Source organism: Manis pentadactyla, chromosome 10 (assembly GCF_030020395.1).
Source record: "Manis pentadactyla isolate mManPen7 chromosome 10, mManPen7.hap1, whole genome shotgun sequence".
Lineage (NCBI taxonomy): Eukaryota > Metazoa > Chordata > Mammalia > Pholidota > Manidae > Manis > Manis pentadactyla.
The window spans coordinates 15,099,747-15,116,620 of record NC_080028.1 but is presented as its reverse complement, the minus strand read 5'-3'; the positions used below and the strand labels follow the sequence as shown (position 1 = coordinate 15,116,620).

Sequence of the window (16,874 nt, the reverse complement as noted above, 5' to 3'; positions counted from 1 at the left end):
GAATTACATTGATTGATTTTTAAATGTTAAACCAACCTTGCATTCCTGGAATAAACTGCACTTGGTCAGAAGAATTATCTTTTTTAGGTTAGATTGACTACTATTTTATTAAGAATTTTAGTATCTATATTAATGAGACTGTATTAGCTTATGATTTTCCTTTCTTACAATGTCCTTATCAGGTTTTAGTGTCATGATTATACAAGTTTGTGTAAGAAAAGATGGGAAGTTTCTTCTTTTTCATTTCTTCTGAAGAGTTTGTGTAAGATTGACATTATTTACTTCTTAAGAATTAGGAATGATTCAATGTGAAGTCCTCTGGGTTTGGAGAAAAGTTTTCAATGATGGATTCAATTTTTTAAATAGTAATATTATTCATGTTTTTCTATTTCATGTTACTTTTAGCAAATTGTTACTTTTAAGGAATTGATTTTGCCTGAATTTTCAAATTTATTTTCATGATGTTATTTAAACTTGACTATTAGCATTTTTTTGTCATGTTTTTACCATTTAGTGATGTCTGCTTTCATTTCTGGTCTTGGCAATTCTGTGTTTTTTAATCAATCTTGCCATAATTTATCAATTAGTCTTTCCAAAGATCCAACTTCTGGCTTTGTTGATTTTCTCAATATATATCTTCTTTTATTTCATTTATTTCTGCTCTTATCTATTGTTTCCTTCCTTCTACCTTGTTTACATTTAATTTTTTGTCTTTCTCTAGCTTTTCAGGCAGCCACTTAGATCATTGATTTTCAACCTTTTCTAAGATAGGCATTTAATGGTATAAATTTTCCTCTAAGCACTGCTCAGCTTCACTCATAATTTTTCTGATGTCATACTTTCATTATCACTCTGTTAAACTTATTTTCTTATTCCTATTGTGATTCCTTCTCTTACCTGTTTTATTTAGAAATCTATTGCTTAATTTCTAAGCATTTTGTTATTTTCTAGTTGTCTTTCTGTTACTGGTTTCTATTGTAATTCCACTGTGGTCAGAGAATATATTTTGTAGGATTTTAATGTTTGAAATTATTAAGAATTGCTTTTTGTCCTCACATATGGTCGATTTTGGCAGATGCCCATGCATACTTGTAAAGAATGTGTGTTCTACAGATAATGGATAGAACGAATGCTCTGTAGAGATCAGTAGGATCAAGTTGGTATTCGTATAGCTTATTTTTTTATTTTCAACCTTTCTGAATTCAATATTAAGGATTCTAACATAGTTTTTAAAAATCCAGTCTGATAATCTTTATATTCAATTAGAGTATTTAGATCATTTAAATTTAATGTAGTTGCTTACATTGTTGGACTTAAATCAACAAAGTTACTATTTAATTTTGATTTCTCCTGTCTTTAGTCATTCATTCCCCCCTTTTGCTTTTTTAGGAGGGATTGATGTGGTTTAACATTTCTTGATGTTTTCCTCTGCTAGCTTTCCAGTTATATATTCTTTCAGAGTGGTTATCTTAGGTATTATAACATGTATCCTTCCCTTAGGTGTAGTTCACTTTACTCCTTCTCCACTTCAAGCACAGGGCATGAACATGCTCATAGTTTAACTTCATTTATCTCTTTGCTATTGTTTTAATGTATTTTATTTCCCATACAACATTCCCATTAGTACCACACATCATTATTATTGTTTTAAATATTCAATATTTATTTATGTTTATTCACATATTTACCCTTTTTGCAGGGCTCTTTATGCCTGTCAACAAGTCTATGCTTCCATTTGGGATCATATTTACTTCAACCCAAAGAAACATTTTTAATATTTTTGGATAGTGCAGTGTCTTGTAGATCATGAAAAACATCTTTATTTCACCTATATTTTTGAAGGACATTCTTGCTGGATATAGAATTCTAGACTGCTAAGATTAATGCCCTCCTTTTTAACATTTTTAAGTTTTTGTTCCATTGTCTTCTGGCTTCTAAAAAGTTAAGTCATAAGTCATCAGATTTATTTTTACTGCTTTGAATGCATTGTGTCTTTTTGTCTCTGATTGCCTTTAAGATTTTTTTTTTGTCTTTAGTTTTCAGCAGTTTGGCTGTTACATACATAGGTATGACTTTCTTGCACTTTTTCTTCTTGAGGTTCACTGAGTTTCTTGATTCTGTGGGTGGTCTTTCACCAAATATGTAAAAATTCTTGACCAAGTCTTTTCAGATATTTTTTCTGCCCCATTCACTCCTTTACCTCCTTTTGGGACTCCAGTTACATGACTATTAAACCTTTTGACTGTACCGCATATGTTTCTTATGCCCTGCTCTAGTTTGTCCATTTTTCTCTCTTCGGACCTCAGTCTGGTGTTTCCTATTGACCTGCCTTTCAGTTCTCAAATCCCATTTTCTATCATGTCCAGTGTGGTGTTAAACCTACCCAAGTGATCTTAATTTCAGACATTGTACTTTTTCTTCTGTGGGTGACGTCAACAAGTCTATGTTGATATTCAACAAATCTCTCAACAAATCTCAGTTGATATTCTCCATTTTTCTTCTGTTTCCTCTATTTCCTCTATTTTGACCATATTTTACCTTAACATAGTTTTTTAAAATTCCTGTTGTATACCTCTAGTGTCTGAGCCATCTCTGAATCTACTGTTCTCTTTTTTTCTCTTGAATTTCAGGGGTTTTGGTTTGGTTTGGTTTGGTTTGGGTCCTGTTTTTCAGTGTGCCTTATGGTTTTTTATTTAATGCTAGATATTATGGACACAAAGTTGGAGAAGCTTTGAATGAATTATGTTGACTTCCTTCAAACAGTGTTAAATTTTGTTCTAGCAGGCAGATAGAGAACCAGCAGGTCTTCCTTGAGTATGCTAGGCCTTTGTTAAGTCTGGTCTATTTCAGTTTTGTGCTTACTACAAGGATGTGGTCTTTACTTGTAGTTCATAGCCTTTTTAGCCCACAGCTGGAAGCACTGGGTATTTACCAAGTCCCCTCTGCCTTGATCCAGCTTGAACTCCAACTTCTGACTCCCCAACTAATCAGTGATCAGCTAGCTCTTTGGCCTGTAAGCTGATGTCTTCTCAGTTTTTGGTTTCTTACAGTGTGTGGCTTAGGAATAGGCTAAAGTTTTGTGAAGAGTTTGAATGCAGGTGTGTTTGTCTCCTTCTCTGTGGTTCTCTTCTCTCTTGAAAGGTGTTTCTTAGATCTTAGCCACTTTGTCATCCCCAAACTTTGACTGTAGTCTCATCAGTCCAATAGATGGACCCTCTGCTTGGGCCCCTGCACATCCACTCAGTTCCTCCATGGGCCTTCCTCTCCGAGTAGAAGGGAGCATGTCTGATTGACTGTGTCTCACTAGCACTTACTGTGTAGGGCCTGGTATATAGTAGTTGCTCGGTAAGTGTGTATTAAGTAAATGGATATTAGAAAACAGACCTGTAAATCCATGCCAGATGATGAGCGCTTATAATTTGCTTTCAGTTTTTGGTACTCCAGGACTTAACCCTTTAATAGATTCTTCCTTCAGATGCCCCTCTCCAATAGGGTCTTTCAGTTTGTTCAAATTTAGAGTGTTTTTGAATAGATAATGCATTCATATAGTTCAACAATCAAAATGCTTTAAAAAGTACTCCTTGAGAAGTCTTTGTCCCACTCCTCTCCTCCCATCTCAGTTCCAAGAGGCAAGCACTTTTATTCATTTACTGCATATTTTTCCAGTATTACTGGTGTTAATTATGTTTTCTTCCAGTATTTTATTTCTTTATGCAAATCAAAATTCAAATATATGACCTTTTTTGCCACTTTCTTACACAAAAATGTAGCACCCCATGTGCATCATGCTGTGACTTGGTTTCCTCACTTAATAAACCCTGGGGTGTTCCATATCAGTAAGAACTTAGGGTGCATCCTTGGTCTTTTCATGCTCTTTTTCACAGCTGTGTAGTATTCCACTGTGACCATGTATAATGATTTAGTTAACCAGTTGAGCACTGGGCAGTATGTCCAAACCTTTGTTGTTACAGATAAGCTCTAATGAATAACCTCATGTGTGGTCATTTCCTACATGTACAGGTGTAGCTTTAGGATCTGTTCTCAGACTTGGGGCTCCTGGATAAAGGACACACAGGATCTTGTAGATCTGACAAGTGACCTTCCAGATGGGGAGGCACCATTTCACACTCCCCTGCAAGGTAGTAGGGCACCTGTTTTTCACAGCTTCACGGCAGAGTTGTGTGCTCATGGCTGAATTTTTGCCAGTCTGATAAGTGACAAATGGTATTTTAGTGCAGTTTTTCATTTTCGCTCATTGAGATTAATCATCTTTTCACATATCAAGAGCATTTGTATTTTTCCCGTCAACTGTGTGTCATGTGCTTTGCCAATTTCTTTTTCCTGGTTCTTGTTTCTTTTCCTTCGGGTTTCATCAGAGCTCTCTCTGTGGTTGGGAGCCTTGTCTGTGGGGTGATTGCCATTCTCTCAGTGGCGCTATCTTTCTACGTAGGCTGTGGTTTTTTCCATATAGATGCTTTGGATATTTTATGGAGCAAAATTGATCAATATTTTCTTTTATGGCTTTGGGGTTTGGTATCAAAGTTAGAAAGGCCCTTTCCTACTCCAAGGTTATGAAGGAATTCACAGAGAGGAGGTGAAAGGAAGCAGGTGTGGGGCCCCCTCGGAGCACTGCTGCCAACATCACAGTTTTGTTTGGGACTTAGCCCTGTTCCCACGGGGAGGAGGGTGTGCTGCCAGATGCTGATGCCCACTGCCAAAGGCTTGAGTCCAGGCACCCAGATCATCAGCTGGTGCCCTTTGCAGTGGCTGGGAAGGAGGCAGATAAGGGGAAATGAAATGTTTGGCAGCCTCATGTTCCCAACAGGTGAGATCTGGGCAGGTGCAGCCAGGTTAGTATAATGAAAGGAAATAGAATTAGAACTTTGAAGTGAAACCAGAGACTTGCACGAACTTGAACCTTTCCTGGGATTTGAAAAAAGTAATTAATTTAGAAAACTTCTCCTTTAATATTATACTCTGCCACACTGGCTTCAGGCAGGAAATATTCTAGAACAGGTTTCCCAAATACTATGAATTCAATCAGCATAGAGGCCAAAAAGGAATGATTAGGCAGATAATAGGTTCCCTAAAATCTTTAGTCCAGTACTAAAGGTTGGAAGAGAGAGTGAGGCTCATAAAGGTTTGGGCTCAGGTAGGTTTTGGATGTCAACTATCCTGGATCCCCCTCCTGGGTCCTCCACTACCTGTGTGACTCCAGAGAAATTGCTTCACTTCTCTGAGCCTCAGTTTCTTCCTCTGTAAAAGGGGGTAATATTAAAAATCAGACCTAATATTGATTAATCACTAAACATACATCAAGCACTGTATTTGATATTTCACACATGTAAAATCATTCATTCACTGTCTTAGGCAGCTGTGAAAATTAAACACAATAAAGCAAAGAGCATTGCACCATGCCTGGCACATTATAAGTCCTCGATAAAGGCTCTCTGGTAGTGTTGTTACTTTGTGTGCTTACTGAAATCATATGGGTAGTTTCAGCATTTAGTCTTGGTATTGTCTTAGTCATTCCACATATACTTCTTGAGCCTCTGTCCATGTGTGTGTACTGGAGCCACAATGGTATATACAGTCTACCCTGCAGAGCTTGCAAACTAGCAAGGCAGACACACTGGTCAGTGAGCAGTGACCATGCCCTGCAAGGAGGGCTCTGCTAGGGACCAGCCAGGGTGCTGTGGAAGCACAGGGCGGGGAGCCGATAACCCCGTCCCGGATGTTGGGCTTGCAGAGCAGTGCTATGGACCAGTCGGGGAGCACAACACTTCAGAGGAATGACAGCTATTATAGTAACAGAGGACACTTAGATAGCATGCCCCTTGGGTCAGAAGTAGTTCCGTTAATCCTCACAATTTGTGCTTAGTGTTCTTATTACCCTTATTTTATGGATAATGAAACTAAGGGACCAAAAGGTTGTTCAAGGTCACACAGCTAGCAAGTGGTGGAGCCAGGATTTCAGCCTGGAAATTTGCCCCAGAGTTTATACTGGGAGATAGACTCAGAGAGGAGAACAGAGCTGCCCAACACCAGGAGTGGAGCCAAGATTCCCTGCGTGTGTTAGGAATTGCAAAATGGGAGCAGAACAGAGTGGCGGGGAGGAGACGCGGCAGCATCGGCCTGGGAGGTCGTTAAGCAGACCGCTGCTCTCTGGCTCTTGGGGGGTGAGCCAGGCAGGCCCTGAGGAGGGACGACCCAGCGTGTGCTGTGAGTGGCTCTAGGAATCTTGCTGCTCTGAAATTCCCCTTTATGGGAGGAATCTTGTTTGGTCTGAGGCTGTTTTGCCTGTTCAAATGAAAAGGCATTTGGCAGGACCATTTCCTAAAGTCTCTGTCAACAAAGGCTGTTTCCCTCTACCTGAAATGCGCTCTCCTGTTCTCACCACCAGGATGGCTCCCGCTCCTCCTGAATATCCCACAGCCGGGCTTGCATCCCACACTTGGTGCTGCCGTAGCATTACGGACTTGCCTTTCCCAGCGCTTGCCCAAGACTTCTATTTTATTTACCAATAATTTGACTCTGAGCTTAAGATTAAGAGCAGAGAACATATACTTTTTCCCCCCTCATCCTTTAGACCCTGGCCAGGGCTGGAACATAGCAGACACTCAGTACATATTTGATGAATGAGTGAATGAGTAACCAGCACTTCAGGTTAATCAGAATTAAGAGCTCTCAGATAGGAGGGTCAGTCCTGGTGTGACACACACCCACTTTGGGGGAAAGAGGCTGGGCATTCAGACCCTGGGTCGAGGTCATTAGTGGTCTAGAAAGGGGCCTGCAAAGATGGAAGGTGCCTGTTTGATGACTGAGCCAGATGGGCCATGCTGGCCCCGGGGTAGACCAGTTAGTTCTTGTCTAAATACAATCCTTAGCCTCCATATGTCATGCGCCCAGTGAGGTCGGGTCTCCACTTACCTGCTTCACAGCCTCATGCATGTTATTCAGACTCACCAAAGCTCAGTTTCCTTATGTACACAATAGGGATATAAAACTTCTTTCTAGCGCCATGGGGAGGAATAAAATGAAATAGCATATGAGAAGCCATGCACAGTGCCTAGCTTAAGTACTTGGCTAATGAGTCCTACTGTTATTGTTATGATAAGCTTTTTCAAACGCATCTAGTTTTCACACATATTGTTGTATATAATCTTCAAACCATCCTTGTGATATAAGTAATGATTCTCATGTTTTGGGGAAGGATCCTCAGGCTTGGATGAGTCAAATAACTGCTCAAGATAACACAGAGTTAGAGGCAAAGCTGGAATTCAAGCCCATCTGGCCCTTAAAGCCAGTTCTCTTTCCATTCATTAGTATCAGAAATGGACCAAATAACAAAATTTATTTGGGAAAAAGATCTGACATGGTAGAGACAGGTATCCCCTGAGTGGGATATGCTGATAGAATCCCAGAACAAGGAACTTCCCTGGCTGCAGCCAAATGGACCACTTGCCTGTTGCCCTGGGCCCCAGGTTACCTTTTCCAGGCCTTTCCTCACACTGCTTCCTCCCTCTGGAGTGCGCCCCACACTCAGTGTCCTGTTCTTAAACTCCGACTGTGCTCGTGAAGGTGAAGGAGACAGGCTACAAGCCAGTATGTACTGTGTGGCCCTCACTTGCCTTAAGTTAGAGGTGGGTGTGCTTGGGTGCGGAAGAGAACACTGAAAACAGACCACAGGTCAATAGGAGAAAAATTAAAAATAGTTCTCTCTGCTGAGAGGGGCTTGGATTTCCAGAGATTTCTGCTTTCTCTCTATTTCCCAGATTTGAAAAAGTGAAAGTGTATTACTTTTGGAAACAGAAAACAGAGTTATTTTAAAAATCCTGACCATCTCTTCACTGCCTGGCTCAAATGCTACCTCCTAATTGGAGCTGTGATGTTCCCTGGGGTGTTTGCCTGGCAGGGTCCCTGTCTCTGTGGCTGTCCTGGCCCCTGTAAATCGTCCTGAGTAGAGAGGCAGCCCCCCTTGCCTGCTTCCTGCAGGAGCTGTGGCTGAGCAGAGGCTGCAGGGCTTCCTGGGCAGCCAGAGCAGTCAGGGGCAGCCTTGGCCACGTGGCTTCTGCACCTGACGTTTGTGAGCTGCTAGCCTCTGCTATCTTCACTTCACTTAGTCGTCCCATCAGCCTTCCAAGGTAGGCATTATTATTATTATCTTCAGTTTAGAAGCAAGACACTGTCTTGGAGCTTGAACAGAGTTGCTAGATTGTTGGCAGCTCTCCAGCGGCCTTGCTCCCCTCTGCCACACCCAAGGTGATAGCCCATTGGGTCCTCGTGTCTTTGTCCCTCCCCTTCTCCACCCTACCCCCTGACTTCATCCCACCTTCACTGTCACCCGGTTCCCATCCTCTGGGGTCTCCCACTCCAGAGCTCAGCTCACTTACCGCTTCTTCCAGGAAGCCTTCTCAGGCAGGTCCTGCTTTTTCACGCAGTCTGAGCTGGTGGGCTCATATTTGCTCACCCACATCATGGCATTTATCCCTTCCTACTGAACTCGGCCTCTCTCTTCACTGTTTGTCTTTCTCATTCTTTAACTAGACTCAAGGAAAGAGCTTATTTTTTTATTCGCAGTGTCTAACTGGCATAAATTAGGTAGTCAATGAATATTTGTTGAATTAATTAATAGGATCCTTTCAGTGGCCCTATAAAATGACCATTTATGTAAATGAAGAAAAATGAAGCTCAGAGGTTGAGTGGTTTGCTCAGTCATGGCCAGTACGTTTTAGAATTGGCCCTAGAACATAAGTCTTTTGATATCTAGTCCAGCTTAGCTGAAATGCTGAAACTTAAAGAAATGGGGAGAAAAAAAATCCCTGCCCATTCTAGGGGGAAGGGATATGTTAATCATGTTCTGGCATAAACTAGGCAGAAGTATATTTAGGTTGTTTGTATACTTCTCCTTGTTTTAAAAAAACGATTATGTTTTTTAAGACAGTCCTTTCTGTTTTATTATTTGCTTAGTATAATTTCTAGGAGTTGGGTCATGGGGTCAAGTGACTGGACATTTTAGGAGGTTCTCAATATTATTGCCCAATTGCTTACCAAAACTGTTACCAGTTAACAGAGAAGTACCATTTACACAGCAGCACTGGGATTATCATTATTCAAAACGTTTGCTACTCTCAGAGATGTAAAGTTGTGCCTCATTATTACCTTCTTTTTATTTCTTTGTGAACAACTGAGGGTGAGTATTGTTCTTGTGTCTATATACCTACATTCTTATGTTCATGCTCTTTATTGTGCTATTTTGTTTTTAAGATTGTTTAAGATATTTGTGGAAGGCAGAGTCACTGAGTGCCACTTATAAGGCACTGGTGGGAGGGAACACAAAGAGGCCTAAGACACCATCCCTGCCTTCTTAAGTAGGACAGTCAGGTCAGAGAGATGAACAGAAATAATGACCCAGGTGGCTAAACTGTTCAACTGAGAGACAGGTAACGGGGGGAGATGAATTAGGATCAATGATTCCTGACATGGAGAGTATCAGGGAAGACTTCAGAGAGGTGGTGTCATTCATTCTAGGCTAGAAAGGATGAGAAATGGAAGGATCTCCAGGTTGACAAAGCAGCATGAACAGGTTGAGCCTATGATGTATTGGGACATTTTGCCCTTGAGAACATTTAGTCTGAGTGTATCATTTAGGATGGTTTTGGTGGCAGGGAAGAGAATGTCCAATGAAAATAAATCTTATTAACTAAGAACATTTTATCATCTCACAAAACAAATAGGCAGCTTTTTATACTATTATTATTAAGGTATCATTGATATACACCCTTATGAAGGTTTCACAAGAAAAACTATGTGATTGTTACATTCACCCTTATTATCGAGTCCCCCCCCATGCCCCATTGCAGTCACTGTCCATCAGTGTAGTAAAGATGCCACAGAGTCACTGTGTGCCTTCTCTGTGCTACACTGTCTTCCCCATGACCACCCCCTCACACCATGTGAACTAATCATAATACCCCTCAATCCCCTTCTCCCTCTCTCCCCACCCACCCTCCCCACCCCTCCCCTTTGGTAACTGCTAGTCCCTTCTTGGAGTCTGTGAGTCTGCTGCTATTTTGTTCCTTCAGTTTTGGTTTGTTCTTATACTCCACAAATGAGAGAAATCATTTGGTATTTGCCTTTCTCTGCCTGACTTATTTCACTGAGCATAATACCCTCTAGCTCCATCCATGTTGTTGCAAATGGTAGGATTCGTTTCTTTCTTATGGCTGAGTAGTATTCCATTGTGTATATGTGCCACATCTTCTTTATCCATTCATCTACTGATGGACACTTAGGTTGCTTCCACTTCTTGGCTATTGTAAATAGTGCTGCAGTAAACATAGGGGTGCATATATCTTTTTGAATCTGACATCTTAATAGGCAGCTATTTTTAAGGTTGGTTTATCAGAGGCACACCATGACATTCAGAACCCCCAGGCTGCTCCCCTTTCCTCTCTGCCTATATTGGCATTTATCCCCAAGCTGCTCTTTCCCAGTGTTATTGTGGGCTTCGTTCCAGTTATTGTGTCCTCTAGGCCATGTTTAAAAGCAGGACAGGCCAGAGTCTCTCCTCTGTTGATTGATCAGTTGATTGATTGATTGATTGATTCATTCACTTCATTTTGCATAAAACAACATTTTTTCAGTTTTGAAGGCTGTAAGTTAAATATCAAGGCCCCCATTCCTTTTTGTTAGCTAAAAATATCTTTCACAGAAGCCCCCCGAGAGCTTTTCCTTAAGTCTGATAGGCCCACACTATGTCATGCCCCACCTACCCCATCAGTGGCTAGATGACATAAAACTACCATGATAAATCTAAATCAATCAACATTCACCTCTCTAGGAATTGAGAAGGGACCACCCTTCCTGAACACACAGTCCCCTCTAAGTTGGGGTTCTGTTTATTAAGGAAGAAGTATGTACAGTTGTTGACTAAGTGGAGGCTACAGTTGGGTTTTTTTGCCTTATATATCAGATTTTTATTTACTTCCCCCTTTAGCCTATGCTGCAGTGTTTATAAGCAAACTTTTGAATCATAATTATACCGATATTGATCAATTTTCATCAAGAAAATATTTTCTGAACACAACTATATTAAACTAATTTATTCAACAAAATTTTTGATGTGGTATGTTCTATGGGTACAAGTTCTTTTCCATATAAATTTTCTATCACAGATTTATTTCTTTAACTATTTCACATGTTCCTATTTGATTATACTTGTAGGCTTTGACATTATTAATTTTCATTTGAGAATGTTATTTATACCAGTCTTCTTGGGTCAAATTTTGTGGATCAAGAAATTTTTATTTTATTTTATGTTGACTATTTCTATCAATAATTTTCACTAGGAATTGGATGAGACTAATTATATGTGTTTCTCAGTTAATCCGTGATAAAATTCTTGAGCAGTTCTTAGATGCAAAGACTGATGTGTTGCTCAGATTGCAGTATTGCAGAGTCAGCAAACTAGAACTCTGCAGTCCATCTAGGCTGGTACCTGTTTTCACAGGACTGTAAGCTAAAAATTGGTTTTTATAGATGAGTATTTGTAATCCATTTGATGATACAGAATGTGAACTCTGAAGCCCAATTAAGAAGAACATTGCCTGCTATCCCAATATGATTTTGTTCTTCTCATTAATAGACTTTTATTACAAAAATTATACTCACTGTTGTTATATTTTGAATTTTGCCAATAGAAGTTTTGTAGAATTTTTTTTCTCTCATTTATTTTAAATACTACATAATATTCTTGATTTTGCCTCTTGTGCCCAAACTCTAAAATATTTATTATTTGGCCCTTTACAGAGAAAGTTTGCTGACCCCTGTTCTATTGTATTGCTAATCTGATTGTCCTGAACACTTGTGCTCTCTCCCTACCTTACACCAACTGCCTGTGCCACTGGGGTCACAAAAAGCAAATGTTGAGTCAGGTCAGTGTGTTCTTATGGCCCAAACTTATCAAGGCAAATGCCAGCTTCAGCTGAGAAAATAGGAAGCTGGGAGAATGCAGTCATATTCAGTGATGAAGGGAGACAGCTTTTCAAATAAAAAATGCAAACTGGTTAAGAGTTTTCTGTAAAAGTCAGTTTCCCCGTTTTTCCTTACAAAAGAATCAATCTAACATGATGGAAAAGCCAAAGTATCAGCGCTTTCGAAGCACTGACATTAGAGGGAAACAATCTTTTGAAACTTGGGAGAGCGGAGAGGCCTTCTACTTTTTCTTACTGAAATTAGCTCCTCTTTTTTTCCCTTGAACAGATGAGGAAAAAGAAAATAATAGAGCATCCAAGCCCCACTCCACTCCTGCTACTCTGCAATGGTAAGTTCCATTTTTAGCAAGTTCTCTCTTGATGGGAAGCTCCTGTAACCATATCTTCCTACCGATAGGATAGGCTATCACTTGGGTATTTTGACATTGTCATGATAACTTGACATCCAATAGCCCACATGCAATCAGTTTAATTTGCAACTGTGTGTAAAATGGCTTAACTTAGGTCTAGCCTGGAGATTCGAATTTTCTTATTTATTTTAATTGGGGGTAGATTTTGTTTTTCCTCATCAAAACACTGGCAAGAACTGGATTCCACATGGATGTTATTAATTGATTTTAATAGAATCCACTCTTACAACTAATAATGTTGTAGCAAATTATAGAAACATAGGTCTGTTCACCCCATCAGTGAGCCCTTAATGAATTAAGAATCAATTGCAACTGTACTACAATTGTTTTAACATTAAGAACATTAACAAAAATTATCTGCTTGAGTGGCTTTTTCTTTAATAGTTGGACCTCTTACACTTGATGTCCTAGTTAATGATGATGTTTAAGCAGTTGCAGGCATGTTCAGTATTTATAGGCAAATTCTCCTCTAAAACTGGCTTCACTTAGGAATTACATTGTAGCTTTGAGACCAGACCTGTGTGGTGAGATTCAACCCTCTGAAGAGCTTGTCAGTTAAGGGCTATTATTCTCCAAGCAATGCAGCCCAGCAAAGCTGAAGGAATTAAGGAAGGAGGGGCAGGGAGAGAGAAGTAGGGAAGCAACTAAAATCTATTGTGTGTGAGCCTCCATACTAGCACTTTGCTTACGGGCCTCATTTCATTCTCACAATTCTGTGAAGTTGGTATTGTTATGCCCATTTTACAGATAAGGAAAATAAAATTTCAACAGTTAAATCATTTGCCTGAACATACATAGAGCTGCAAGGTGGCAAAGGCAGGAATCTTTGGGTCTTTACCCGCAAAGCCCATGCTTTGGAAGAAAGGAAGAGAAGAATCATGAAGGATGGAGAAAAGAATAGATGAGAAAAAGTAAGCAGATGGGCCTTACTGAGCAAATCCTTTTAGATTCACTTGACTAACCCGTGCACAGGTGAGGGGAAAACAACATCGGGAGAACGCATCCAGGAATGTAATTCAATCTTCTCTAACAAGAGTCTCAGCAGTTAGCTTGATTTGCTACCAGGAGAGCGAAGGTTGTTTGCAAGAGCTCTATTTCCAGACTTTTAGCTTGTTTCCCTCATTTTGTCCCTATATTCTTTTCCTCATTACATTTTCTTCTTTTTACTTGATTTAAAATTCTGCTCACCTTCCCTGGTCAACTCTCCCTCTGCACCCTTCCCCCTAAATTATGGCCACACAAATTCCCACGATGCCAAGACATCAAATGAGGCATCAGTGTAAAGGATTTGGGGCATGGGGGTTTCTAGAAATGCAAAGAATCAACAAACACTCTGACTTTAATAACTGAACATGTTATGTTTTATATGTCAGAATAAAACATTGGAAAGGGACTAGAAGAAAATCATCTTGTTCATGTCTGTGATTCTCTGACATCTGCCTGGCAACAGCAAGGCTGTACACAGCACAGTCTCTCAAGTAGACGGCCAAAAATTAACTCGCTGGCTCTGCCACTCCCCAGATGTATAACCTTGGACAAGGTCCTTAACCTCTCTGCGTCTCTGTCTACTCACCAGCAAAGTAAGGATAGCGGTGGTGGTCAAGAGGGAAGGAGTGTCTGAACGGCCTCTGGCAATCGCTCAGCACACCCCTTCCTTCCGAGTCCCACAGGAGCATCCTGGAGCAGGGCTTCTGTCCTTCTTGACGTTTGAACAGTTAGTTCTCCTTCTACTGTACCTAATTCTATACAAAAACCTGTTTTTCTATAAAGAGTCACATAGATCATTCCAGAAGATCATTGGAAGATCATTCATCTTCCAATTCACAAAATCAGGCTGGGGGTTATTTTTTCTTTTTTTTTTCCACAAAACTGCTTTCAAGGCCAAATCAGATTTGAAAATTTGTGAATGTTCATCTCATATTTATCCAAAGGCAACAAGTTGCTCAAAGAACATCAAATTGCCATCCATTTCCCTTTATGTTTTTAGGATAGAATTTCAGTCATTAATTGAAGGAATGTTTAGTGAGCACCTGCTATTTTCTAGGCTCTGACAATGCAGTGGTGGATAAGATAGACCAAATGGAGGCCGATGAGAGGGAAAATGGGTAATAATTTTTAAAAATGATATTGGAAAAGAAGGAAGGAATGTATTGGATGAGGACATGTGCTGTGCAGAAAATGAGACTTGGCTGATATGATAGTGTCTCCGAGGCTCTGTTAGGTTGAGTAGTGAGGGAAAGCTTTTTTGAAGAAGTTACATTTATTAGGATATTTGTACGACAAGAAGTCCTCACTGAGAGCATGACAGTGTGAAAATCCACGGGGAAGGTTCTAGGCAGAGGGAGCAGCTTCTGTCGCACTGTCGTAGGCCAGGCTTTCCTAGAGCCAGCTGAGCAGAGGTGTGGCATGCAGGTGGCTTATTTGGACATGCACCCAGTGTGGACACTGTGGGGGTGTGAGGGATGCTGAAATAGGCAGAGTGGGTGTCAGGCTTTGAGGAGGCTTCAACAGTTACTACAGGGACTTCTGAAGCTAGGCCAGCCCTTCAGAGATGACCAGACTCTAGACAGGCCTTTATCCCCTACCTTTTCCATCACTGGATGTAGGCTGCCCCCTGGGAGAGGGTGTAACTTTCGGCAAGGCAGTTCTCTTCACAGTCTGCTGAGGACAAGTGCCCGGGAAGGCTTCCACCTCAGCAACCAACCCTCCAGCCGTAGGGAAGGACACTTCAGTCCTGAAGCGTAACCTGGGCACACAGCATAGCACACACCAGTCCCTCTAGGATGGGGGGCAGGCTGGGCTTGTTCAAGGAGCTGCTGAAAGCAGCCCGTGTGGAGCACATGGAGTGAGGAGTGGAGCAATAAAGGGGAAGAGGGCCTGTAAACAGAAGGAAAGACAAAGGAGGACATTTCTCTCAACTTAATCAGGAACAGTCATTCTTAAAACCGTGTGGAGGACGTGTGATCTCCTATATAAAGTTCCACACGAGCAAATTCTTTTAGACTATAGTTTCAGTATGAAACCCTTGTCTCTCAAAAGGAACTGGATGTACCCTCCATCTTATAAGAAGGAGTTACATAATTTGCACTGGTTACCAGGGAGTTCAGAGCTAAATGTAAAGTTTATGTACTTTCTGGTCTCTCTGTCTAAAGTTCTCCTTTTTCTTTTTCTTTGGTTAGCTTTTTAGAAAAAGGCAAGATACAACAAATTCAATAAATACGTATTTTGTTTCTATTTTATTTTATTTTCACAAGTGACACTTCCTTATTTAAAAACTAAAACATTATAGATAAGTTTAAAGTCCATTCTTCATTCTAGTTCCTGCCTCCCCTTCCAGAGCAGCCCTGTTACTGGTCAGGAGTGTATGTGTATCTATATCTCTATCTTTATGTATTTATATGCATATATACCGATAGAAGTTTCTGGGCTGTGATTTTTTGTTTAATAGTTTTTCCTGTAGGAAAAGAATGCAGCCAAATCACACTAAAAATGCTGCTCCACATTCTGTCTCACTGTCTGGATCCACAACTTGCTTCCCTCCTCACCAGACTGTCCTGAAGCAATGCCCGTGTTAGTCCATAAAGAATGACCTCATTTTAACTGCTGCCCAGGATTTCATATAAGACAATAGCAGAACTTAATTTCACCATTTCCCTCCTGATGGGCTCTTAGGTTGTGTCCAAATCTCATTACAAACAGAGGCCCAAATAACGTCTTCATCTGTCTCCCTTGCAGAGCTGTTGAATGTCCCTTCTAGGTGGGTCTCAAGAAGTGCCAGTGCAGGCTGCATAGAAAATGCTAATGGGATTGCAAAATTGCCCAAATGGCTTTGCCATTTTATATTTTCACCCACAGTACAAAATAACAATTTTAAAGAATAGAAAGCTAGCGTCACATCACGGCACCTCATTTGCTGAGGCATTTACACCCTTCATGTTGTCCCCTCTCTCCAGGTATGTAGCCCCTGAGGATGGGGAGGCAGGCAGGCCAGAAAAGGGCCTCATAGCACCAGGCTCTCCCTGGATGCTTGGCTTGTCATGGAATTGGATCGGGAGCTCTTTGCTTCTCCACCTTCCCTTGGTACAAGCCCCTTCCCCATCACCCTAGAGACCATCTCCTCTCTAGGACAAATAATACAGTGGCCAAGCAGCCTAAAACTATCAGGGCCACGTGATCTGGAGGCAGCTCCCAGCAGGAAACAGGCAAATATTGTTAAATGCCTTCTGCCAGACACTGTCCAGCATCCCCGGTCATGAAGTTAGTACAGCCCAGCCCTGTGGGGAGGGCGAGCCCTGCCGGAATCTGGCTGCACCATAACCTCTCCTCACGGAGGACCTGGGAAGGAGTCCAGCCACTTCCGCCCTCCTGACCTACGTGCTGCCCGCGGTGCCCCCTCCGCGGCCCTGCGCTCTCCCACACCCCCCTTGGTCCTCTGTCACCCTGGGCACCTTACGAGCCGGCAGCGGGG

At 41.2% G+C, this 16,874-nt stretch overlaps 1 protein-coding gene across 2 annotated transcripts in view; it reads left to right on the top strand.

The window, feature by feature from the left end:
* The window catches only part of RFX4 (regulatory factor X4), a 142,451-nt gene that overhangs the window by 30,274 nt on the left and 95,303 nt on the right, over nucleotides 1-16,874 (top strand). For both annotated transcript variants that reach the window (XM_036891502.2, XM_036891501.2), the window contains exon 3: nucleotides 12,265-12,325. In XM_036891502.2, the coding sequence (XP_036747397.2) occupies nucleotides 12,265-12,325 (61 nt within the window). The remainder of the gene's footprint in view (nucleotides 1-12,264; nucleotides 12,326-16,874) is intronic.